The 27,174-nt window shown below is 39.9% G+C and overlaps 2 protein-coding genes across 12 annotated transcripts in view; both read left to right on the forward strand.

The window, feature by feature from the left end:
• The window catches only part of ZDHHC18 (zinc finger DHHC-type palmitoyltransferase 18), a 58,935-nt gene that overhangs the window by 11,504 nt on the left and 20,257 nt on the right, over window positions 1–27,174 (forward strand). For 2 of the 11 annotated variants that reach the window (XM_039334225.1, XM_039334220.1), the window contains 6 exons: window positions 38–175; window positions 793–841; window positions 1,695–1,797; window positions 2,409–2,518; window positions 4,769–4,868; window positions 10,050–11,682. In XM_039334225.1, the coding sequence (XP_039190159.1) occupies window positions 38–175; window positions 793–841; window positions 1,695–1,797; window positions 2,409–2,518; window positions 4,769–4,868; window positions 10,050–10,235 (686 nt within the window). In that variant the 3' untranslated portion in view covers window positions 10,236–11,682. Of the gene's footprint in view, window positions 1–37; window positions 176–792; window positions 842–1,694; window positions 1,798–2,408; window positions 2,519–4,768; window positions 7,084–7,200; window positions 7,861–8,478; window positions 9,355–10,049; window positions 11,683–15,975; window positions 16,870–16,908; window positions 17,006–25,500; window positions 25,701–27,174 lie in introns of those variants that run through there. The other 9 variants (XR_005555607.1, XR_005555608.1, XR_005555609.1 and 6 more) reach the window with 9 other exon arrangements.
• SFN (stratifin) lies at window positions 25,595–27,009 on the forward strand. The gene has a single exon (XM_039334228.1). The coding sequence runs from the start codon at window positions 25,634–25,636 to the stop codon at window positions 26,372–26,374; it is 741 nt and encodes a 246-aa protein (XP_039190162.1). The 5' UTR covers window positions 25,595–25,633; the 3' UTR covers window positions 26,375–27,009.

The raw sequence follows: 27,174 nt of genomic DNA on the forward strand, positions 1-27,174 counted from the left end.
CCTTTTAATACTGTGTTTATGTTCCTTTTCCCCTCAGAACGATTTGATCATCATTGTCCCTGGGTAGGCAACTGTGTGGGGAAGCGGAACTATCGATTCTTCTATGCCTTCATCCTTTCTCTCTCCTTCTTAACAGCCTTCATCTTTGCTTGCGTCATCACCCACCTTGCTCTGCGTAAGTATAGCCTGTTATCAAAGTTGAATGTCACAGATCTCTAGGAATGTGTGAAGAAGTTCCCTGTGTCTTTCTTAAGCCACAACTGAAAAAAGAAATATTTAGAATAGATGTGCATGAACTCTCATTCCAAATCTACATTGGCCCCTCTTAACCCCCAGATATAAACCCAGGCATCTCCTGAAAAACTGTCACGCTGTATTTTTAATGACGGCATTTGTTAAATATAAATGGAAATGGAATATGGAAAGTAATAATAATACCTACAATAAATAAGTAAATAAATTGAAAAATGAATGTGGGCCATACAGTAGCCAAATAAAGGTGTTAATATAAATATTGGTAACAAAAATAATATTGAATAGATTTTTTAATTTGCTAAGCTTGGCCAGTCCTATATATTAACACTTTCCCAATCTTTAGTTCACAAAAAGACAATGAGTTTCAAGAGGGAGTTACTTGTAATCTTCTGAACGTGTTTGTGATTAGAGAAGGAAAACAGGAAAAGGAAGGATATGTTTCACCGCCTTGAATTATTTATAACAATAATAAAGGCAAGATTAAAAAAAAAGTCTTTAAAAAATCCTTCTTTATCTCAATGTCTGTTTGCTTTGCAGGCTCCCAGGGAAACGATTTCCTCACTGTTTTGAAAACAGCACCAGCAAGATATCCTTCCAGTATCTGTTTCTTCCCTCTCCCACTTTAAAACCCTTAATAAGTGTTTTTTTGAATGTATTCAACAAGAATTGATTATAAGTGGGAATCTGAGGAGTTCATGGGAGTGACAGTCCTAACTCATGTAGAGCAGTGTTTCCCAAACTTGACAATTTTAAGGCATGTGGACTGGCTGTGGAATTCTGGGAGTTGAAGTCCTCATGCCTTAAAATTGTCAAGTTTGGGAAACACTGATGTAGAGAATGCCCAGTGGGGTTTGGCTGAGCTGGGGAATGAAGAAGACTTTCTCCCAGATCCTTTGTCCCCCTTTTGGCAGGAGTGTCGATCTAACCTAAAATCTGGTGTTCGTTTGGTCCATGCAACTTGGCGATTCAAAAACTGTAAAGATAAAAATCTAGTGCCCTCTGTAGAGGTAATCCTTTGGTGATGATTAACTGAGGCAGGCCTGACTCAAATTTAATATCTCAAAGCCAGATGGGGACTTTTTGATTTCCCCAAGGTTTTTTTCAATCTGTGTTTTAACTTGATTGTAGCTGTGCTACATTTGCTTTTAGCTTTGTCTGTAAATCCGTTTTGAAAATCTTTTAAATAGGATCAAATGGCAAAGTATTAAAATAGCTGGGGACTCTTTATCCTGAAGTGCAGAATACATTTTCCCCTGATGAATTTATTGTATCATTCATTACCTCTTTGGGTTTATTTGTATTTCATCTTTCCTTAAAAAATTATGCTGAAGTGGCTCAGATGCGTTTGGTGGGTGGTGACCGGGAGTAAAACTTTGGCAGAACTTCAGGAAAATGAATGCTCCTCAGTCACAAGTATTATTCCTTAATTCCTCATTTACTCTGTTGGAATTGGTGATCTGTTTTTTTTCAGTCTGGTCTATTTTTGGCCTCTCAGGGTTTCACACTTACTTAATTGCCTCCAATTTGACAACCAATGAGGATGTGAGTAAGGATGTTATTTTCAATGAATAGAAGTTTAACATTCCAAATATCCATCACGACAGCTTTAAATCGGTTTCTTGAAAGGCACAAGATTATGTTTAAAATGTTCTTGCTTCATTTTGGTTTAAAGCAAGGTGACTGTAACATTTATCATTGGTGAAAGGATAGACATTTCTGCATTCCAAAATAAGGCCTTTATTTCTAGTGAAAAGATTTTAAAAATATTCTAATTTTTAGATCAGCCAACTCATTTGGCCTCCCATAATGCTTAGATGGTATAGCCAGTGATTTGGGACAGCTGGTCTTTACTAAATTAGTAAATGTTTCAAGATAGCTGTAGTGGGAAGAGGCAAGCGATGCCACAACCTGATCATTTATGTACTGTGCATCTGATATCGGAATACAAATATGAGTTTGCATGCTTTGTCTTTTTTTGGGGGGGGGGTTAGCAACAGTTCTGTAACCTGAATTCCTACATATGCATGTGCAAATATATCATGGGGACTAGTTTTATCTGTCGTATAGTTAAATGTGACTCTCATCTAAGTAAAGACAAACCAGCAAAAGATTTCTGGACTTTTCCTAACCAATTAATCTCTTTTGGATTGTAGCTCAAGGGGGCATGGTCAAATAAGAGAGGTTCTGAATTTGCCAACCCTTATAGCCATAAAAGTGTCCTAACCAACTGCTGTGCAGTGCTCTGTGGGCCATTTTACCCCAGGTAAGGAAACATGTTCCTAGAGGGACTCTGTATTCAAGTGCCTGATGGACGATTCTTCAGCTGCCTTTTGTTCCTATTCTGTACAGCCATTCACACAGATAGAAAAAAAGAGAACAGCAGTCAGTACTTTATGATTATGAGAATGATCCACCATTCATACAGTGAGAAACATATACGTATTCTAAAAATGAGATTTAAGTGGGGGAGCTTGGTGTCTTCACTGATATCATGCTAATTCCCTTTGTGTAAAACATTAATGCAATGTATACCTTCATGTAAATTATGGCATTAGAAAACCAAAACAGAAAGAAATGAAAAAAGGGGAAAGAAGAGAGCTAAGGAAGTGGGAACGACAGGGTTAGAAATTAAGTTTTAAAAGATACATATTGCTGGGTCAAAGTGTTTTTTTGCCAGAAACAAAATATCCAAGTTCACTCTCTTTTCCTTAACTAAAATATATAATGTGATACAGTTTAATGATGTCTGCTCTTGAGGCAACTACCTCTGTCAGCCTAATGGTTGTCCCAATCATTGAAATTGGTTAGGATACAATATAGTGATGTTAGTCTTCATTGGAAAACCTCATTCTGGCAAACGGCTTACGTAGACTTTATAAAAACAAGCCAATTCCACCTGTGAAGTTACAGTTCAGACAGTAAGAAAGAAAAGGGATGAAGAGACACAACAGAAGCATCAGCTCTTACAATAAAAGCAGGTGCGAAAAATGTTCTGTTGGGAAGATAGAATATTCTGTTTTTCTCCAGACCATTTTGATCTGGCTGTTCCTGGAGTTGTTTGGCCATTTCCCAAAGTTTATAATCCCCAGAATGGCAGATCAAAGTGATCCAGAACATTCCAGTATAATCTACCTCTGAAACAAAATCTTTTCAACTTTCTTATAAAATAGTACAGGTAGTCCTCTACTTAAACCACAATTGAGCCCAACATTTCTTTGCTAAGCAAGATAGTTAAGTGAACCACTGCAGGTGTTAAGTTAGCAACACGTTATGTAAATCTAGCTTCCCCATTGACCTTGCTTGTCAGAAGTCACAAAAGGGGTGTTTACATGACCCCAGGATGCTGCAACCTTCATAAATACATGCCAATTGCCAAGCATCCAAATTTAGATCATGTGACCACGGGGATGTTGCAACAGTCATAAGAATGAAAAATGGTCATAAATCAGTTTTTTTCCAGTGTTATAATGTCAGTCACTAAAATTATTGTAAAGCAAGGACTACCTGTACTACCTGCTGGAATGGAGACAGTTCAGAAAGATCAGCTGTTTGGAACTAATATTTGCACATAGCTGATGGAATATCCTATTTCCATCTTGTTCTGCTACAGCTTTTTAGGCAAAAATGATGATGGTATTATTTTTGACAATTGCAGTGAGGAATTTTCACTTAGCATACAATTTTTTGTAGATCAGATGCAGCACTAAACCCAGGTAATCCCATCGTAACTCCTTATTTAGTGGCAAGGGAGCAGAATTAGGCAAAACAAAGGATTATTTATTATTTAGACACTTATTTTGAGATAATAATGAAAATTATATGGGGAATATGTACAAAAAACTGTTGAGCAAGAGATTACCCATGCTATATTTTGGAAGGATAGTTTGAATGAGACCTTACGTTTCTGCCTGGCTTTTTTCCCTGGTTTGACCTTAATATATAATTTATTATTTCTAGAATTGTAATGGAGAATAAGTTATTATATTCCAATGGAACTCTGATCTTGCAAAATGTGTTTAGTATGTAGCAATTTTAAAGTAATTTCAGTAGAATTGTGTACTGTATAAATCAAGTGGGGCAGAGTTGAACCATATTTAATTTTTTTGTCTCTTAAAGGAGGGACGGAAGGTATTTTATTAAATTTTTCAAATGTCAACTATTTATTTCTATGGCTACCTAGCTCACAATTTACCATCGGCATTTGATAAGTAGAGTTTTATTTGATAGTTTGCCGACTACAGTTTTACTTTTAAAAGTTCAGATCAACAGCTAGATCAATCCTTACGTGGACCACTTGCCTTTGTACTTCTACATAATTCCCTACTAAATTATATTGAATTTCTTGTTTATGATGGAAAGCCTAATTGGAATTCTCATCCAATCCCTAATAATGAACTGTTGGGGTAAATGAGAGAATTGTTGATGCTTAATTATTTCTTATTTACATAATTAATCAGTAATCTAACCTCCCCCCTCCCTTTTTTTCCTTCCCTTCCTTGTCTGAATTGTCTAGTTTAATAGATAGAAGAGGATTTATCCAGGCAGATGCTGGGACTCCCTCCACACCTAAGGGTGAAATCCCTTCCTTTGGAACAAAATCTGATGCCAGCATGGTATGAACCAACACTTTAGCAACGCTGACATACATATCTAATGCCTACCTCCAGCTGGTGCCTCTCCTATCTTTTACCATTATCTGGGCTCAGGCAGACAGCCTCATGGAGCAGAATCTCCAGAATTCATATTCAAACCAGAGGCACTGGCCTTGTACTGATTTTTTAATCGGTTTGATTTTTTTTAATATTTGGGGACTTAACCGGCCATTGTTCACTGTTGCAATTAAGCCTCTAGGTAGGACCTGCTGCCATCTTGAGATAGAGAGATAAAATACTTAGAGCAGAGAATGCAAGGGATTGGGAGATTCCAGCTTCATGAGAAATATCTTTTATTGGAGGTTTTTGTTGGAAAGATTGGTAGAAACAAGCATAGTTAGTTTTCATATGGAGCTGTTATAACAGAATCATTTCCTAAAGTATTCTGCGTACTATATTTGTTCCAACAATGTTAATGTTACACTGTTTGTCCTGACATTCTGCCTGAATGTTGCAAAAGAATAATTGGTGCTCCTTAAACTGTAAGAGAGGGACATGAATCATTTGAGGACCCAGCACTACCTTGCCTTACCAGCAAGTATTGCTTGCTGAGGAACTTAGCCTGAGTGGCTCTTTTGGGTAGAAGTTCTCTAGAAATGATCATAAAGAAAGTCTATAGGATCAGAAGCAGAAAATTATTTCTTATTCTGGGAATTGACTCAGGATTGTCTATTTCAGCTGAATCAGGATTAGAGCAATAAGTTTCTATAGGTTATTTATTTAATAGGTGGAACAAAATTAAAGAGATCAGTTGGAAATTCTTAAATTATGTCATTCCAGATGAGTTGTACTTAACCTGGTGCCCATGGACAACTGTGCCACTTTTGTGTGGGGTATAGTGGTTTGTATAAGTAAGGCATGTTCACTAAAGGCTGTTTCAGCAAAACCTACGTGTATACAAGCATTATCTAAAACAGAATTATAAGAAGAAGTCCATTTAACTTGGATTTCTGATTGTTTCTTTAAAGAAGGAGGGATCCTGCTTCCTCTTGCTGAATTTTCGTACAATTCCACAGTTCCCATCCCATGGCACGAGAGAGCCCTTGCCCATAGATAAAAGCTAGATGCTTGAAATGTGTTTATTAAAGCTGCTGGGAATTTTTGCACAAATTTTATAATTTTTTTCTAGCAGCGTTATTTTGTCTTCTAAAAAAAAATCATTTTTACTGTCTGTAAACCTGTGTCCAGAAGCTGTTTTTTAAAGTGTTATATGTTATTTCCTGGATTTTACCAGCCATTAGTAGGAAATGGGGAACCTGTAGAACTCGCTCATCCAAGGTGTTAGATTTCATTTCTTGTACTGTATTCGAAAACATCTAGAAGCTCCCTGGATGGGTTAATCAGCTATGCAACAATAAGATAATCCCTGTTGACCTTTGAAAACTGGGGTTTATGAGAAATTGAATGGGATTTTATATTTCCAAGAAAACAAGAATAAGCACGTAAGTGTACCTTTCTCCCTCCTGCTTCTGCAGAGGAACTAAGAAGCACTCTTTTTATTAAAGAAAAAAAAATGCAATCACTGTGGTCAGGAGTTCCCCATTCTCGCCTTTCTGCCAATTTATTCCATTCACTGTTGTGGGCTGTGTCTTGAGTATCTCCATCATATTTAGCAACGGAAACCACTGCTCTGGGCATGTGGCTGACTTTTGATAGGAAGATTTAGTTGAAGAGCGAGTTGTCCAAATCCTTTAAGGTGAATCATGACAACTGATCTGAAGTAAGGTAGCTCATCTGTGGGTATATTTTTGCACCCTTCCTAAAATGTTTGACATTACTAGAAGGAATAATGCTGTGTCTTCAGCATGTCTGTCCTAAGTTGGAGCACTTCATGAAGAATTGCTATGGCATCTCTTGGCCTGTTTTATATTTTAGCTGATTTTTCTGACAAAGTTGTAAGAATGGGTAGTACATACTACCGGTGCTCCCTTTCTGGTGTTTGAGTCTGATTTTAAAATTAGCTGAGGCATTAGGCAAGAGTCACTGAGATGTTCTGGTGAAGTTCAGAAGTTTTCATAGCAGTTTCCAACAGCTAAATGTGGCTGCAGTGATATGTGATATCATTGTAATTATATTCTGATGCATATCACAGCTAGGAAAGCCTCTGTATAACTCTCACAATCCCCAGAAGTATTGCTGCTCTCAGGACTCCACTTTCTGATCACTATAGAGCAGGGTTTCTCAACCTTGGCAACTTTAAGACTTGTGGATTTCAGTTCCCAGAATTCCTCAGCCAGCTTTGCTGGCTGAGGAATTCTGGGAGTTGAAGTCCACAAGTCTTAAAGTTGCCAAGGTTGAGAACCCCTGCTATAGTGCATAGTTCTCTTTCTGGGACAATTAGAAAGGCTTTTCCCAACGGTATGCTGGCTGATGTATGGGAGAGATATTTTTATTCTGTGCCATTTAGATAAGTGCCAATGCTGGGGTATTTTAATAATAGTAGGCTTAAACCTAAAGGTTGAAACTGCTACATCATCGGTTCTGCCCTGTAAGATCCCTGTCTCTGCAGTCCTGGGCTCTATCACCTTGCATGAACAGCTGAACTGCTCTGGGAACAGTTCCCAGAGAACCACTTTCATGGCTCTCAACTTTTTGGGGAGGAAGCCTTATCTGTAATCTGTAATCACGTATATGTGAGAGGTTGACTGATGGAACCCGAATGGCTCTTGGAGCTACAAATAGGCACCCAGAATAATCTGGTTTTGATCTCAGAAGGCTGTTCATAACTTATTTCTTTCAGAAATGTAATCAGACGGGAGGGTGAGAATTCTGGAAGCGTTTTTATGGTTAGGAAAGAGAAGAGTTGTTCTTATTGAAGAAACGTTTGTGTTGCTCTTTAAGGCATTACTGTATAACGTGGCGGGGGAAGAAATTGTAAGCAGTGTTCCATTTGTGTGGTAAACACTCTTACGATGACTAACGCTTTTGTAATAAAAATGTTTTTTTTTAAAGAGCTAATTGTTTTCGGTTTTATGTTTCTGTTTTCCTTCTTTGCTAAATTAAGAAAATTAGTGTCTGAATATTTCCTAGACCAGGGGTGGGCAACCTATGCTGACTCAGGAATTCTGGGAGTTGAAGTCCATGAGTCATAAAAGAGCCAAGGTTGCCTACCCTTGGTCTAGACCAGTGTTTTCCAAACTTGACAATTTTAAGGCATGTGGACTTCAACTCCCAGAATTCCACAGCCAGCGTTGCTGGCTGTGGAATTCTGGGAGTTGAAGTCCTCATGCCTTAAAATTGTCAAGTTTGGGAAACACTGGTCTAGATCAAGAAGCTGAATGTGGGCAGTTTCAGGGCTGCTGATTCTGGAACCCGGCAGGCTTAGAAACCGGCTAAAATATTCCTTATAATGAAAGGTGGAGACAGGAGAAAGAGGAATCTGTGCCCTGTTAATTGAAGTTTTTGTTTTAGTGTTATTGCTTCAGAGTTGCTGTAACTAAAGCTAGTCAGAAACAGTGCGTTTAACATCATCCAGCAGCTATGTGCTATGTCTGTCTTCTCTCACCTCCCTATCATCCTTTGACCCAAACCCAAGCCTGCCACAATATATAACCTCTGGTGTCTTCTTCAGGAGGATGCCTGCCAGGACTTTGCCATATCTTGCACTGCCTGATGGGATAGTCCCTCCCCACAGGATGGGTTAGTACTGCTCTCTGAAGGTTAGCTGGTAAGAATTTTTTCTTCCTCGCCATCATCCAGTGATTCATCTCATTCTCACCACATGAGTGTTCCAAGTCTGGTGTCCGTGTAGCCCTCAGTCTGATTGTTCTCAATGGTTAACGGGTCAATCATTCATCCATAACTTAAGCTTCAAGGAGGGTTCAGAGGTTTATAGAGTGCCAAGAAGGACTTGAGGAATAGACAAGGAACCTGTGGAGCAAGGGAGATAAAACACTATATAAATTAACTACATATCTGGATAAAGAGATGCAGGGTGCTTACACTGTGAAAGGCTGCACTCCGCATTGGGAAGGCTTGAGCTGGGTTGAAAATGTTAAATTTTAGCACAAGAGATATTTGTTGGTTTTGTCATTAGCGAGCCATGATACGCATATATTTGGCTATGGCTATGCTCTTCCCACCTCCAAGATCTGAATTCCTGTAGGTTTTTAACTTTGGTGAGGAAGTACATGTCGTCAGATCTGTCTCCTCTCCTTTCCCCATTTATCAAAGAACAAAGATGAAGAATCTTTTTAGTTACTTTACTGATTAGTCTTCTTTCTTTACTTTACATCTCATACTGTTGCATAGAGAAAGCAATTGTTGCTTACTATTATTTAAGAGAGGGCATCCAAAGGAGAAGCAACTGGGACAACAAGCAGTCTGCTGGACAATAAAGCTAACTGTTTCTCTTTGGTGACGTAAATAGATCTCTACATAGGACAGAGCAAAGGAAGAATTCTTGACTTTTAGCCATCTGCCTATATTCCCAGCAGGAAAAAAAAAACCCGGAAGCATAATAGAGGCTTCATTCCAAACATACAGAACTTCATGCTATATGTTTTCATGTGATATCAATGACATGTTTAAATATGTCATTGTGTGATTAGGATAGTCTAAAGGGGGCTGTCATTCAAATATTGTTGCATATCTAATGGAGTTGACTGCATATTCAAACCCATTAGATCTTCCACATCATATGTAATTTAAGCGCCCCATCAACTTTCTAATGTGGTAATAGAATTTATTGTTACAATGGATGCCATGGGTGGTCATGCAAAGGTTTGGGAGTGTGTGTCATATTTGGCACATATCTGAATTCTACTGTTTCATCACGGGGGAAGATGGTTTTTTTTTTGTCTTTCCCTCTCTTATATGTTCATGTAACATTCTTCAGGAACCTTTTGTTTTGTTTTCTTCATCCTCCATTTTCTTTGTTGGATGCATCTAATATTTCCCTTCCTGAGAGTTTTCTTCATCCAAGTGTTTTGGAGCAAAAGCTCCCTTTTTTAAAAATACATATTCCAGATTTACTTGTATTGTACTAACTTTCCTTTTCCTGTACCTTCTTTTTTCTCCAGCTTTCTTGCAAATGCCAGGCCTGTGATGATCCTTCTTTCTCTGCTGTTCTCATTTACTAATCCTCTCTTTTCTTCTTCCTTTTCTCCTCTCCCAATCCCCCCACTTCTTGGGAACACCCAGTATGTCCAGGGCACAAAAGATCTTTTGAGGACCCTCTGCGCCTCGTGGCAAAACTCAAGGCGAACCCAAGAGACCCCTGTCAAATATTTGAAAATACAGCCGTTGCCACCACCTGTGCCTCTCAACCCTCCAGGGCTATCTGATTTTTCTATTGCTGCATCATTTAATTTGTCCCAGGAGAAATAGGGAGATGCCGCCATGCACAAGGAAAAAGCTATACCAAGTCCTCAAGGCTGGAGCCCTGGGCTTTGACACTTAAAGCCATACAAATCAATTCATCTGCTGGGAGTGCAGTTAGAGGAAGTTCTTTTCGCTCCTGCATTTCAGATCTGGGACAGGGATGTCCCAAGCCTTCAGAATTCTTGGCTGATTTATACAGTTATCTAGGTTGGTACCTTGTACTACTCAAAGACGCCGGTCCCAATCCAGTTCTGTTGTCGAGAATCAGTGTTTCCAAAGCACACTATGCTTGCGCCAAACTTGATGCAGTTGGTCAAAATTAGCAACTTTTCAGATACAACGCAATGCACTGTGAACCAGTATCCAGGACTGTGTATGCGTGTGTTTGTGTGTCTGTACATGTGTGGCTTGCATGATTCTATAGAAACATAGACAAAATGCAGATAAGGGATATAGAACTTTCTGGGACTGTATGCTTTTTATTTTGCTTTTTTTTCCAAGCGAATTCTAAACATTATTATTTGGAAGATACGCTTGCAAGTGTCTATGCAGTTTCTGCTGAAATCTCAGAAATAAGATGAACCTAGATTTCCAGTGACTCAAGGTGGAAATCTAGCACTCACCATCTTTACAAAATGAGAATTATGCAACTTTATAAACTTACATAAAATAAGTCAACTTGCCTCCTTTCTATTCTGCAAAATCTAGATACAAAATGTATGTATGTGTGTGTTTGTGTGATTGTGTTTCCTTCTGTATTAAGCACAGTATGATTCATAGCTCTGCCATGTAAGTGTTTGGGTCTGGGGTGCCCTAAACTATCATGAGAGGATAGTTTGAACTGGATCACATCAGTTATATAGGCCTATCCTGCTGAAATTCAAGTTGCTTTAGCCAGCAGGGCAAGATTGTGCAGAGACTGAATTGAACACTTAAAAAAAAAAAACTCTGTAGAGATGAGAAAGAGTTTTGTGTTCTCCTCTGAATATAGTTAATTTTGTGTTTATACTAGTAACTGAACTTGGGTTTTAGAAGTGGTTTAGATTTTTCTCTACCTTTTTCTTCTCTTCCGCTTCTCCCCAAATCTATTGACAGCAGTATTTTGTAGTATTAGGTAACAGTTTCTGATCAGAATTCTTTTCTTGCTTCACCTAATGCAGATAATTTCTAGGACGGACAAGATGTAAATCAGAACAGGGGGTTACAGAAAGGCTTATTCATCCTTTCCCAACTTGAGTGCAAAGATGTTGGACTTCACTCGTTCCATTCACCATGCTGCTTGGGAAATAGAGCTGAAAATCTAACACCTTTGTGTAGGGCACAAACTTCCTCCAAATTAATTCCCTCTAGACAACAGAACCAAACTTGTTTGACCTCTTTGAACATATTTTTCTGGGATTTGAAATCCATTTATGCCTTTCACTTTTGTAACAATAAAACTTCTCCTATCTTACTTCCTGACTCTGGTTTCTGTATCAGATCCATTGAAACGTATTTTCCATATCCAGCTTCCGTATGGTTTATTAGTTCCCCTTTTCATGCTGATACTGGAATGTAGTAGCATAATAGATGACTGTATGTCTGTGTACATGTGGTTTTGCAAGTGCCAGATTCCTGTGCATCAGTCTAAAAATGAAATTGCACACGGAGAAAGTGTGGAGATAGACGCACTTTTTATTTATTCCTCTACATTCTCATTGTTTCAGCATGTGGGGTCTAACCATCTAGAATGAGAAATCTCTTCCATCTGGGTAAATATTCCATGCAATTTAGAACCTCGCCCTTTAGAAATTTTGCGCTCGCATTTGCAGGATACATTTAAGCTCTACAGTTTTACTTGCCATGTTGCCCAAATCCCAAAACTTTATAAATAGCCATAGATTTAATTTAGATCATCTTATGATTGAGCAGCCCAGTCCTAGAATGTGAGGCAAACTGGAACCACTCCTGTAGCGCTGTTCTACTTCTGTTTTTCATCCCTTGTGCCTACATTTGAAAGAAAGGCCCTGGGGAAGGATTAGGTTTATTAATCCCAGGTACATCATCTCTAAATATGGATTTCTGTGGGCTTTGTGTTTGGGAAGAAAAATGGAAAATCAGTAAATATGGGTGGTCCTTGCTTTGCAATAATTCATTTGATGACCATGTGAAGTTACAACAGCATTGAAAAAGTAACTTATAACTGTTTTTCACACCACCATGGCAGCATCCCCACGATCACCTGATCAAAATTCAGACGCTTGGCAACTGGCATGTGTTTATGATGGTTACAGTATCCCTAGGCCAGGGTCTGCAACCTTGACAACTTAAAACTTGTGGACTTCAGTCCACAGAATTCCTCAGCCAGCTAAGCTAAGCTGGCTGAGGAATTCTGGGAGCTGAAGTCCACAAGTCTTAAAATTGTCAAGGTTACAGACCCCTGCCTAGACCATGTAATCACCTTTTGGGACCTTCTGACAAAGTCAATGGGCAAGCTAGATTCACTTAACAATTGTGTTACTAACTTAACTGCATTGATTCACCTAATAGTTGTGACAAGAAATGGAGCAAAACTCACTTAACAACTCTTTTGCCTAGCAACAGAAATGCTGGCCTTAATTGTGGTCATAAGTCAAGAACTGCCTGTCGTGGCTGTCATCAAAATGGAACACTCAACCATTATAGTTGAAGTCTGTTGTGGTATAAGGAATATGTTTTGGGATGGCTGCTTCCACTATGATTAATTCCAATTCACACTATGTCGTGCGAATGTTGTATCGTGCCCATCTGGAGAGGGATTGCTTATAAAGCAACATTCATGCATTGGTTCCGGTTTAACAATGAACTCAGCCAAAGAATTTTTGAACTGCTTTCATCTTGCACAATGAAACCAAACATGGCTTATTTAACCAATTCACCATACAGTAAATATGTTATGGATTATTGTGATATGTAAGCCTAAATCCAGAAATGTGAAAGCCATTACAAAACCCGAAAAGGATCTGGCTGTTCTTGTGTGGAGGGCTAGGAACTTGAGGTATTGTTAAAATAACCATGTTGAGTTTTCTTAAAGTAGAGTAAGTACAGCTCTGAAAATAGTTTGGAGAAATCCAGACCTGAGATATACATTTCCAGTTGCGAGTTTTATGTAGAACATGGGAGCAATGTCCTCGGTCAGTTGTTTTACACTTAGACTCTCTGAGTCTTGTCAACTGTACTCAGTCCTGTACATTGTGCTGTGTACAAATTTAAATTCAGATTGTGGAAAGGAGAGGAACGTAATGAGATACGTTAGCTAACTTTCTCTCTGGCTCTGCTATTTTGTGAAAAGATGAGCTTTGCAGTTTTTAAAAAAGATCAGCAACTAGCCCTCGGAATGCTTTCCATTCTTGATAGGACAAAAACTATGCTCAGTCATTGCTGTTATTAGAACTCATCTACATATAGTGTTATTCAGGACTTTAGGACATCAAGGTAAAGATTTGATTCTCCTGTCTACTATGTTGTCAGTAAGTGGATGTAGCCAAACTTATAATGGCTATCACTACCTTTCACTTGGAACACTTCAAGGGATGTTTTGGGTAATGATACAAGTAGAAAGTTTACATCCAACAGCCAATAGTTTGGGATAGAAATGTTTTAACCACTGATTCCCAATCAAGATGTTTACCCCAGATGATCAAGATCACAACTGCTGTTTCCCCATTGGTGAGAGGTTCATTCCTAGACAGCATTTCCAAACAGAGCTGTTTTCTGACAGGAGCTGTCATTAGCCCTAATAAGATTAAACATTTGTCTGTTTAAGAGGTGTGTCTAATTATTTTTTTTAAAAGTGCCGTTTTCTTCAGCTCCTCTTTCTTGACTTTATAGAGAGAGGAAATTGGTCAACACTGAATGCATGATTGGCATAGACTTGCCAGCAGATCTAGCAAAAACTGTCTTGTTTGCATTTCAAATATTGTTGGTATAGTCAAGGGTAAAAATTCATAATAGGCACTATTACTTAGAATAGTCTGGGACACTGCAAGTTTTATCTGTCAGTATTCAAAGAACACATACCTGTTTCTCCCAATCTGAAATTATTTAGACTATTCAACACATTGTTCTCTGAGTGATTCACTATCGCAAAATAATAAAGCCCAATATAAAAATTAAAAAAAAAAGATATAATAAAAAAGCTGCATTAAAAATGGTTTGCTGAGAAGTATATTTAGGTCATAATACGACGGCATGCACATGATATAAATTTCTAATCAAAGAGATTATTCCAGCCATTGCCACAAGCTCCATCATCTTCACCAACCAATTCTCCATTGTGAGTAGTGTCAACCCTTTTCATTTTTGAGCATTTAATGTTCCATCTTTTTTCCATTGATTTCCACCTCTTTGGAAATCAATACATTTCCAATATATTGAAGTACAGGTAATCCTCGATTTATGACCACAATTAAGCCCAAATTTTCTATTGCTGTGCAAAAATTTGTTAAGTGGATTTTGCCCCATTTTACGACCTATCTTGCCGCAGCAGTTCTTAAGTTAGTAACATGGTTGTTAAGGGAATCTGATTTTCCCATTGACTTTCCTTCTTAGAAGATTGCAAAGGTTAATCACAGGACCCTGGCACACTGCAGCCGTCATAACTATGAACCAGTTACCAAGCATCTGAATTTTGTTCAGGTGACCATGGGGATGCTGCAATGGTTGTAAGTGTGAAAAATGGACATGGGTCACTTTTTTTCAGTGCCGCTGGACAGTCACTAAACCGAACTGTTGTTGAGGACTACCTGTATATCAATATATTCCTGTGGTGGCGAACCTATGGCATGTGTGCCACAGATGGCACGCAGAGCCCTTTCTGTGGGGACACGCACCATCGCCCCAGTCCTAGGCCTTCAGCTGGGTTTTATAAAACCTTTTCGCTTTAAGCCTCCGCCGCCGTGTGCAAAAAAAAAAAAAAAGATTCAATCATTCAATCAATTTCAACTTCTCGGATCTCGCAAAGTTGGAATTGATTGATTTAACTTTTTACTCCCACCCAGTCTGCTGTTATCACTGAAGCCATGCCCACTCAATGGGCCACGCCCACCCAGCACCCACCCGACGACACACAAGTGGGTTTTGGGTTGCAGTTTGGGCACTCGGTCTCTCAAAGGTTCGCCATCACTGATATATTCCAATATATTAACCACTAGGTGGCAGCAAATCGTTTGTCATTTGTATAGCCAAGTTTTTAAATCACAGCATATGTATTGATTTGATCATCAAAAAGGACAGAAGAAAGGAAAAAGATGGCTGCATTATCTATACCAAGTCATATTCTACTGTACAATGAAATACACTTTTAAAAAAGTATGTGAAGAGCCCATAAGGATTCCTCCTAAATAGTGGCCATTGCTGCATTGCTACCGAAGTATAAGAGTCAAGTATACATTGAGCCATAATTGTAATCAATTTCAAGGCTTCACATCCTATGGTTGGTCAACCCACTTAAAACAAAAAGGAACTATTATTGAAGCCAGTGTCTTGATGCCTCTCGCAGCCCAAACTGCAAATAGATGCTGGCTGGGAGGCCAAACAGAAGTGAGCAGTTTCACAGCATAACTGCTAGACCAGGGATAGGCAACCTTGGCTCTTTTATGACTCGTGGACTTCAACTCCCGGAATTCTGGCTCAGGACCATTATAGCCAAGCAGATCATCATTGCCAAGCCACGGCCATTATGTGCCACAGGATATTGCAATGGGAGGTTATCTTCCATTTTTCTCAGGAAATCAGTGCTTTTGTGCTAGAAGATCTTGGCTTGGCTTCACTCTGCCTCAGTAGATGCCTGACTCCAAGGCAGAAGACCCATTGGAAAGACCTGTCCTCAGCCAATGGTAAGTGGGATATCTTCACGCTGTAGTAAGCGGGCTAGAAGGTTGACCTCATAGAATTTCCAAAAGGCTCTGTACGTATGATACCAATGACCCAGCTATCATCTTAGTTACCTCTCTATTGGCAAGCAACATAAAACCGGGAATAGCTGGGTTCATGTTTACTGCTACCTTTACAATCTGCCTGGCCCAGCCCTATAAAGGAGGCGGTCACTTCCGTTTTTCTTCCTTTTTTTTTTTTTAAACTCCAAACTAGAGGAAAAAAATGTAAGAAAAAACCCCGAAGTGTCCCATTTGAGAACTGTTGGGGTTTTCTTGAGGTGGGGAAGGGACAGATTCTGCCCAGCTTCCAATCTCTTCTGCCCCTTTCTTTAGCTGCAAAAGGGAGAAACCAATATAGTCATTAAGTGAATCCCACCTCACCCGTTGTAAGTTGAGGCCTACACATGCAAGATTGATTGCTAGATGTAGTTTAGCAATATCTGGGGAATTTCAAGTTTGCCAGTGCTAGCTGATCCTCACGGTCATGTAAGAAGCAACATTATAGGCCCTATTGTGCAGGGGTTTGTTTTTTTTGCCAAGTTGCTGATGTTTCTGGATCACAGGCTTAACTTCATGTACACAATATGAAATATTTTTTTCAAATTGTAATCCGGGCACCAACAGTTAGGCCTGCAATATTTTCAGATGTTCCCCAAGGCCAGAATGAAAATGCAGATGGGCTAAAACATGACTTTCTAGTGAAACCTATTTTTCCACCATGTTGCTGAACCTGATAGGTTTAATGCAGGTTTTTGTTTTTGTTTTTTTGGATGGTTGCCATCAAGGACAAATACTGTAGCTGAGTGTCACCTTGGAATTTTATAAGCATCTTCCTGCATGATGCAGATGAGAAAAGAGGGTATCACCAGCAGAGAAAATCAGGTTAGTGGTTCTAATATTGCAAAAACGTAAGACTTGGTTTGAAAAGTTACTGTAGGGTTTTACTTGTCTCGAGATATTTGCTGTTGGAAGACAAGACTCTGCAGTATTAATACACACCTCTTGCATGGTTGAAAGCTGACAAAACAGCAATTGATTCTTATTTGGGGACTAGTGACAGGACTATAACTTTAATTCACTTGATAGTAACAAGCTGATCTGGTGATCTCTGCCTGTATAGTCCTGTTCCCCCTGCTTCTCATCAATTGTTGCCTAGCTGTACAGCCGTAACTGACTGCAATCATAGCTGTGGCTAGGCCACATAGCTGCTGCATCAACTCCAACTGAAAGTCAGCATTGCATGTCAACAGATATAATAATAATAATAATTAATAATAATAAGAGTAATATAATGTTGGAAGGGAGGTCATCTAGTCTAACTCCCTGCTCAGGCAGGAAACTCTATACCATTTCAGACAAATGGCTGTCCAGTTTCTTCTTAAAAACTTCCAGTGTTGGAGCATTCACAACTTCTGGAGGCAGGTTGTTCCACTGGTTAATTGTTCTGACTATCAGGAAATTTCTTAGTTCTAGGTTGCTTCTCTCTTTGGTTAGTTTCCATATGTTACTTCTTGTCCTGCCTTCAGGTGCTTTGGAGAATAGTTTGACTCTCTCTTCTTTGTGGCAGCCCCTCAAATATTGGAATACTGCTACTATGTCCCCCCTGGTCTTTCACTTCATTAAATTAGACATACCCAATTCGTGCAACCGTTCTTTATATGTTTTAGCCTCCAGTCCCCTGATCATGTTTGTTGCTCTTCTCCATATTTGCCACAAAGGCTTTTAGTGACAGTGTTGTGTTATAATATTGCTAATATTAACACATTGCCTATGTTGACAATATAGAGAGCTGACTATAACCCCAGAAAAATATGTCTACAATAAGAAAAAAATATATTAGAATAAAATATTTGAGCAACAGCACTATAGACTAAGATGAGCAAAATTAGGGGTGAGAAGCCAAACACTTCCATTTTTTTGTTTGGTCACACAGCGAGATTTTTAGACTGGATTTGGCATTTTATTCATCTACTGAGCTCTTCTCAAGGATCTGGGATAGACAGGTGTTGTTGTCTGATGGTGTTAGAAGTGCATCAAGCAGAACATAAAAATGTTTCAAGTGAAGCTGCCTTTTGCAATTGATTGCTGGTGATTTTGTCAATAACCAGTGCTGTTCAAGTGCTCCAAATAGTGAATGAGGATGTTGATTATTTTATTCCGCCATTTTTATGTATACTGTAACTCAAGGCTGGGAACATACCTAATACTCTTGCCTCCCATTTTCCCCATAACAACCCTGTGAAGTTGGTTGGGCTGAGAGAGAGTCATTCATGGACCCTTGATATCTAGGGCAGCATCTTAACCACTTTACCTAACTGGCTGTCTATGCTTACATCCCCCACAATCAGCTCCGTTGCTTTACAAAAGTAGTTTATCAGAACATAAGAAGAATTGTGTTGGATCAGGCCCGAGACTTACTTAGGCCTCCTCTTTCCAGAGTGCATTTCAAGACACCAAGGAGAAATTTGTAAATAAGTCAGGAACCCAGTAACACCATCTCACTGATTCTGCAGGCTCCCTCTATCACAGCCAAGAACTACGGTATGAACTTACCTTCAATAAATTAAATCCCCTTTTACAATTTAAACAAAGCTGACCATATCTTAGGGAGTTCCATAAGCTATGTGCTATCCAGTTTGCTTCCTTGTACTTAACAAGAACTTATTCCTCTATGGCAGTGGTTCTCACCTTTTTAATGCCGCGACCCCCCAACCGGTCATACGTCGAGGACTACTCAACTGGTCGTAAGTCGAGGACTACTCAACTGGTGCAGCACCGTTTGCAGAATGGGACTTTTGGCGGGCTCAGCAGGGCAGAGACAGCCTGGACAATTCCTATTGGCTTTGAAAGCCAATAGAATTAGACTCTATTCAAGAGAGTCTATTCTATTGGCTTTCAAAAGCCAATAGAATAAAAGGGAGTAGCACAGCTAAGGAAAAGGGGGACAAAATGGCGGACTGCATCGTTTGGCGACCCCCGTGAAATGGTCGTTCGACCCCAAATGGGGTCCCGACCCACAGGTTGAGAACCACTGCTCTATAGTGCCATCCATACTGTATTGAATAGTGCACTGTATTGAATTGTCCCAAAAGTGCTTTCTTTCAAAAGGCAACTGGATTTTCTTGTTTCCCTTCTCATTCAAGAAGCTTCTTCAGTTCTGACTGAATGGTGGAGAATGGAAGGATTTATATTCCTTGCAGTTATGTGGTCATTACGTGGCACCTTTGTAAACAGCATGACTTGGATGACTGAAACTCTCCATAGACATTTAGCTGTATTAAATTGTGTGAATTGTGTTCTTTTGTTTTTGTACAAAAACTAGGACTAGGGAGATGTAGAAATGACATGCCGATATCACCAGAGGAAGGCAACAAAAGATCAGCTTTTTTTTTCCCCCTGCATGGGATGAGATTCGGTGTTTGTGTATCCATTTGGAGTCATCGTGGTTTTTTTTTTTTCTTTTGAGTCTCACCAAAATATTTATGAAAAATTCTGCCACTACTGTATCAGTCAGCAGCCACCAAATGTTAGTAGTAGAATAGTAGGAAATTCAGGACTAGGTACAAAAATAAGAGTTTAGGCACAATATAGGGACCATGAGTTGTCCATTGTATGGGGTTTGTCCTTCTGGGAGTAATAATAATAATAATAATAATAATAATAATAATAATAATAATAATAATAGTAGTAGTAGTAGTAGTAATAGTAAAGTTGGAAGGGACCTTGGAGGTCATCTAGTCCAACCCCCTGCTCGGGCAGGAAACCTACACCATTTCGGACAACTGGCTGTCCAGTCTCTTCTTAAAAACTTCCAGTGTTGGAACATTTACTGCTTCTGGAGGCAGGCTGTTCCACTGATTAATTGTTCTCACTGTCAGGAAGTTTCTCCTTAGTTCTAGGTTGCTTCTCTCCTTGATTAGTTTCCACCTCGTTGCTTCTTGTCCTGCCTTCAGGTGCTTTGGAAAATAGCTTAATTCCCTCTTCTTTATGGCAGCCCCTGAGATATTGGAATACTGCTATCATGTCCCTCCTTGTCCTTCTCTTCGTTAAACTAGACATACCCAATTCTAGCAACCGTTCCTTATATGTTTTAGCCTCCAGTCCCCTAATCATCTTTGTTGCTCTTCTCTGTACTCTTTCTAGAGTCTCAACATCTTTTTTACATCGTGGTGACCAAAACTGGATGCAGTATTCCAAGTGTGGCCTTACCAAGGCATTGAAGAGTCTTGATTCTATCCCTCTGTTAATACAGCCTAGCACTGTGTTGGCCTTTTTGGCAATAGAAGGCATGTAGCCATCCTTGGGATTCTTACAGTTCAGTTTTCTCAAATTAAGCAGGAGAACCATTGCCTCATGGTCCCTCCATTTCCATCCATCTGTGAATTCGGTCATTCCTTATGGAAAAGATGTTTCCTGGAAGGCCATTGGAGGTGGCCAGGTATGTCAGAAGCCTTCAGCTCTTTCCCCTCAAAGGCATTCCTCTGGTCTCTCCTCCTCCAGTCTCTGATGGAAAAACTCATTGAAGTGCAGATCTCAATCACTTACCTAAGACACTAAGAATTAAGAGACAGGGTTTGCTCATCCTCCGGGTGTAGTTCTGCCTTGAGTCACTCTGATGGAGCACTTTCCTCTAAAACTGGGTCAGCTGAGTTATCAGCCTCACCCATCTCTTGCACATAGTAAGCTGAGAGAGATTCCCCCCTAAGGCTGTGCTTGGAAGCAATTTGTCATAGCGTTACATTCTTTCCCAACCCCCTACCTTTTTTCTTTATGGAAATGATAATTTTCCCTTAGAAAGCAGCTTGAATTCTGAGCCCAAGCTCTTTTATTTTTTTTCTTACAGAGAATATGCAGAAAACATTGGTTAAAATCTTTTGTAGTGCAGTGTCCATATAGGTATGTGGATAAATGATAGTTTGGATTGGATTGGATTGGATCAGTGGTTCTCAACCTTTTTAATGCCACGACCCCCAACTGGTCGTAAGTCGAGGACTACTCAACCGGTCGTAAGTCAAGGACTACTCAACTGGTGCAGCACCGTTTGCAGAATGGGACTTTTGGCGGGCTCAGCAGGGCAGAGACAGCCTGGACAATTCCTATTGGCTTTTGAAAGCCAACAGAATTAGACTCTGTTCAAGAGAGTCTATTCCATTGGCTTTCAAAAGCCAATAGAATAAAAGGGAGTAGCACAGCTAAGGAAAAGGGGGGGGGGAAATGATGGACTGCGTTGTTTGGCGACCCCCGTGAAATGGTCGTTCGACCCACAGGTTGAGAACCACTGGATTAGATGGATAGATAGATAGATAAATAGATAGATAGATAGATAGATAGATAGATAGATAGATAGATAGATAGATAGATAGATAGATAGATAGATAGATAGATAACAATATCAGAGCTGGAAGGGACTTTGGAGATCTTCTAGTCCAGCCCCCTGCTCAAGCAGGAAATCGTATGTCATTTCAGATAAATGGTTGTCCAATCTCTTCTTAAAAACCTCCTTGGAGCATCCACCACTTCTGTAGGCAAGTCGTTCCAACTGGATATATATCTCGGATATATAATCAACAAGTAGCAAGAAACAGTTGGGAGGGGCAGCCTCCTCTCAACTCTCTCAACAGAAATGCCTCTTCTGCAATGAGCACCCGATGTACTGTACCTACCAGAACTATTAAAACAGTTGCGTCCGTTGTACTCCAGTTTGAATCGATGTAATAATTAATGGATTAATCTTTTTTAATAAGCTGGCAATGTTTCTGTTTTATTTATTTATTTAGCAAATTTTTTTCCCCTCCCCTAGTAATGTCTTCCCTACCTAACACAGATAATTTTGAAAAGGGGAGCTTGCCTTATATACTAAGACACAGATCTATCTAAACCAGTGTTTCTCAACCTTGACCATTTTAAGGCATGTGGACTTCAACTCCCAGAATTCCACAGCCAGCATTGCTGGCTGTGGAATTCTGGGAGTTGAAGTCCACATGCCTTAAAATGGTCAAGGTTGAGAAACACTGACCTAAACCCACATGGCTCTTCATTTCAGCTGGCAGTATGTTTTGCTCCCTGATATAGATGGATGGACGGATGGGCAGACAGATCTATTCTTTAAAAGAGCAGTGAATCCAAATAGTTACCAATAGTTTTGCTTAGAGTTTTATTTGAATTTGGGCATTTGGAGGGAGAATGTTTGTTGTTAGTGGGGCACAAAGATGCCTTTCTTTGACTTTGAGTAGCTGAGTAGTTAGGTAATTTAAACTCTGCCCCTTCTTATGGGGAGGCTTTTTAAGGGTCAAGACTTATTTATTTTGAAATTGAATTCATTTTTTTCATTCAGGTTTTTGTCCCACTTCAATTGCAATCAACTGTACCAAGCCAATGCTGAACTTTTTGGAGGCCTTTTCACTTTTATTTCTTCTTGGGTGGTACCTAAGGCTTCTATCCCAAAGACTCTACATAAAGGCCCTACTCTATGAATTATTAACCTCATTATGATTTTAAAATCTTTGCTATCTTAAGATATCATCCTTTTCCATCAGATCACTGGGCTGTTTAGCTTCACACTGTATTTTCTGATGCAAGGAATGCTCAACAGATCTTGGGAACATGGGCAGGGCAGTTGGACACTTAAAGGAGGAATCAATTCCTTATTCTTGAATCTAGAGGTGAAAGGAGGTGTAAGAAAGAGTCTCAGAGTAACTCCAAGTTGATTACACCAGGTATAAATTGTGTAGGAGAATCACTTTGGTAGGCTTTCAAAATTCTGTTATGTTACCTTATTAGGGATTTTGTTTTCTTTGAACTTGCCAGCTTCCTAATACATGATATCTGAGTGGTAGCAAACTTCTCACTTTGTCCTGTTGCTTCTTGAGTTATGAGTGTCTCCTTCTTCCTGCTAAACTGAATAGTCACAGAAGGAGGAAAGAATAGTCATGACTGCATAACAGATCCTCTATATTACAAGAGAAGACCCTCAGGGTGGGAAATAGACCAATGTTTGCTAACCAGGCAACTTCCAGATGAATTGGGAATGCATGTCCCAGAAATCCAAGTCAGCACAGCCATTGTCTGGACATATCTGGATTGTGCTAGGTTGGGGAAAGCAGGATACTAGGTTATTGAACAAACAGCGTGGCTTGGTGTGACTCACATTTTAACATTCAAATTCTTTAAATTGAGAAATAAGCTGAGTCATGAAGGGCCGCAGTTCAATTCTAGAGCACATGGTTTGCATAGTACAGATCTCAGATTCAGTCCCTGTAGCCTTTCTAATTGCTTTAAACAATATCAGTGGTACCAATGTAATTCATTACTTACACATTTCAGTCTAAACTACTCAAAACAAGCTATCTCCCAGAATACCAAAATGTACAATTAGAAAAAAAAGGAAAGAAGAAAAATAAACAAGGGAAAAAACAACCCCCCCCCCAAAGAACAAGAGCAATATTATGGCATAGGACAGGGCTCAGGAATTCTGGGAGTTGAAGTCCACCAGTCATAAAAGAGCCAAGGTTGCCTACCCCAATATAGGACAATAAGCATTTCTTATCAAATATCCCAACAGTAATAAAATCTTATATATGCAACATTATGAGTTTTTGAACAACAAATTAAACAGACTGTACTGAATCATATTTTTTATATTAAACAGATTATGATATCTATATTACATCTCTAAAACCCCATTGTCAAAGGATCAGATAACAAATAATGAGAAAATGAGAGATTGCTGCCACCTAAATCATAGACTTGTGGAGTATAAAGGGGCCACAAGAATCATCCAAACTCTCTCTACTTTATGAGAAAATCAGTCCATTCCTGAGAGGTATATTTAACCTTATAATAGTTGCAACTTTGAGCCGCTGACCCTAGTTTCATGAGCCTAGTTTCTGTGATAGTAGAAATTAGTTCTTGACCATCTTCCTATGACACTCTTATATATTGGAATGATGACTTAATTGTCTCCCCTTGAAGCAGACCAACCATTCACAGTAGTCTGATGTTGTGTAAGACAATTTTCTTGGGGAGGTATGTAGAAATACATTAATACAGGTAGTCATCTTATAAATATAACTGAGCCTAAAACTTCTGTTGCTAAGCAAGGCAGTTGTTAAGTGAGATTTGCTCCATTTCATGACCTTTTGTCACGGGGGTAGGCAACCTTGGCTCTTTTATGACTCATGGACTTCAATTCCCAGAATTCCTGAGCCAGCATGGCTCAGTTTGGAAACTCTCCCTTTCCCCTCAGCATGGCTGGCTCAGGAATTCTGGGAGTTGAAGTCCACAAGTCATAAAAGAGCCAAGGTTGCCTATCCCTGTGTTAAGCAAATCACAGCAGTTGTTAAATGAATCAATGGACTTTGCTTGTCAGAAGCTGGCTGGGAAGTTACAAATGGCAATCTCACGTGACCCCAGGACAGTGCAACTGTCATAAATAGTTGTCAGTTTCCAGGCACCCAAAGTTTTGATCTTGTGACCAGGGGATGTTGCAATGGTTGTAAGTGTAAAAAGCAGTCGTCGCTTTTTTCAGTGTCATTGTAACTTCAAATGGTCACTAAATGAAGGTGTGGAAGTCGAGGACTACCTATAAATAAGTGGGAGAGATTTTGTATGGGATAAATTTGACCCGGTGTTAGTGTTTCATATATATGGATCGTCACTTGAGATGGTAGTTAACAAGTGAGCAGATCTGTACAGGTGTTCGTGCAACACAAACATACTCAGAAAAGTCCACTCCAAAGAATATTGCGCTCATTCTGGCAAAGTAATTGTTAGACACAGCACTGTTTTGTTACATGCTTTTCTGTTTTAAATAGCCAATAATTTGAATTCATCCTTGAGGTTAAAAAAATACTTGAGGTCTTTAATTGAATACCTTACCATTCCCATTAAGTGTACTTCTCTGAACTTTATGGACTCTTATATTCCATTATATACATAGTTCCTTACATTTGAGAAAGAAAGCAATTTCACAAGCAATGTAATTTAAGATGAGTAATTTAATTAAGTTTGAGATTCCCTACAATTCCCTGGCACACACAGGGCGGAGGAGATGCAAAGACGGAAAGAACCCAGTGGTATGGTAGCTCAGGTTGAAGAAATACTGTATAGGTGTGCTGCCCCCTGGAGGGGAATGACGGTCCTGTCTGAGCCCATACTTTCTGGTTTGTCATTTGGCCAAAGCTTCTACTTAGACAAGCAACCTCTTGCTCAAGAAGTTCCCAAAAGGCTGCATTTCCACATCCTAGGCAGGTATGCACTCACTCACGGTCTGGCTCCAAGGTGAATCACTGCAACTCCTTTTAAGGAGAGGCTGCATGAAAGGAAGTGGGGGAAGGGTTCACTGAGAGCTTCTTCACCACGCCTTGTTCTTCCTTCAGGCTGAGACGCCAAGCCAAAAGCTGATCCCAGCAGCTAAACTCACCAGAGATTCCGACAGCTTTGCTAGCAGCTGCCTGATTCCTCTCCAAACCAGCTTCCTTGCCCAGCGCTCCCTATCGCTGCCTATTCACAATGGCCAGGAATCACCTAGTACAGAAAGCCAAGCTAGCTGAACAGGCTGAGCGTTATGAGGACATGGCTGATTTCATGAAGGCAGTAGTAGAGGATGGAGCCGAACTCTCTAATGAAGAACGTAATCTGCTCTCAGTTGCCTACAAGAACGTAGTTGGCTGTCAGAGATCGGCGTGGCGGGTCATCTCCAGCATTGAGCACAAGACGGAGGAAGGAGATGACAAAGCTCAGCTGGTCAATGAATATCGGGAGAAGATTGAGAAAGAGCTGAAGAACGTCTGCAATGTGGTCTTGGGGCTCTTAGACAAGCATCTCATTCAGAAAGCTAGCGACCCAGAAAGCAAAGTATTCTATTTAAAAATGAAAGGCGACTACTTCCGCTACCTGGCTGAGGTGGCCACTGGGGATGACCGAAAGCAGATAATTGACAATGCCCGAAAAGCTTACCAAGAGGCAATGGACATCAGCAAGAAGGAGATGCAACCCACAAATCCTATCCGCCTGGGCCTTGCTCTTAACTTCTCTGTCTTCCATTACGAAATTGCCAATGCTCCAGAAGAGGCAATCAAGCTGGCTAAGACCACCTTTGATGAAGCCATGGGTGATCTCCACACGCTCAGTGAAGACTCCTACAAAGACAGCACTCTCATCATGCAGCTTCTCAGGGACAATCTCACATTATGGACAGCGGAGTGCTCAGGAGAAGAAGGCGGAGAAGCAGGTGAAGAGCCAAAGAACTGAACTTTTTAGACAGTAAAATGATGGTAACTCCACATCTCCCTTCCTCTTTTGTTCTCTTCCAACACAGGGTATTTTTATAAGACGCATCTCCAGCTCCTGAGAGTTTCAATGGGATTTTGACAGCTAAAAGGGGATGGATTCATAAAGGACTTAAGCATTTATCCGCTTGCCCTCATGTGACAGCTTTGGGATTACCTTGGTCCTTGGGCCCCATTCTTCCTGGTATGTGACATCTGCTAGACTCACCACAGCCTGGAACTCCTTGCTTGTGTTTTTTTCCTTCATAAACTCTTGTGTTTGGTACAGCATCAGGTTAATACAGGTGTTCTCCTGGTATGGGGTACAAAACTAAAACCCAAAAGCTTAAATCTTATTTTGCATGGCAAAGATACCAAAACAGCTGAACCAAGTTAAACAAGAATAGTTGCCTTTGCTTTCTCAAGTGCTTTTGTTCTGTGGGGTTTTCTCATTCCGGGCCAGAAGTTGGAAATAGAGCCTTTGTGTGAATGTGGGAGGGAAGATTTCTTCTAAGGGGATAAAACTAGCAACTGAAGAGAGCCTCTTGTTACTATGGTGTTACTATGGTGGTTTGCTGCAATACTCTTCCCCAATAAAAGTTCACGTTTATGCCTGCCTTTTGTAGTTCTGGTCTTCAGTTTCATGTCTGGTTGTTTCCAGGTAAGAGGGAGAATGTGACCATCTAGAGCCACTTCAGAGGTAGGAACACAAGGCTAAGCAAAAGGTATGGTGAACAGGTTGATACATGTTAGACATTTCCCTGTTCCTCTGAAATCCAAATC

This window comes from Crotalus tigris, unplaced genomic scaffold (assembly GCF_016545835.1).
Source record: "Crotalus tigris isolate CLP2741 ecotype Arizona unplaced genomic scaffold, ASM1654583v1 scf7180000017628.32516253702:7417878, whole genome shotgun sequence".
NCBI lineage: Eukaryota > Metazoa > Chordata > Lepidosauria > Squamata > Viperidae > Crotalus > Crotalus tigris.

What these genes read in the sequence shown, in the direction of transcription:
- SFN (XM_039334228.1), top strand. Translation starts at nt 25,634, where the DNA reads ATGGCCAGGAATCACCTAGTACAGAAAGCCAAGCTAGCTGAACAGGCT.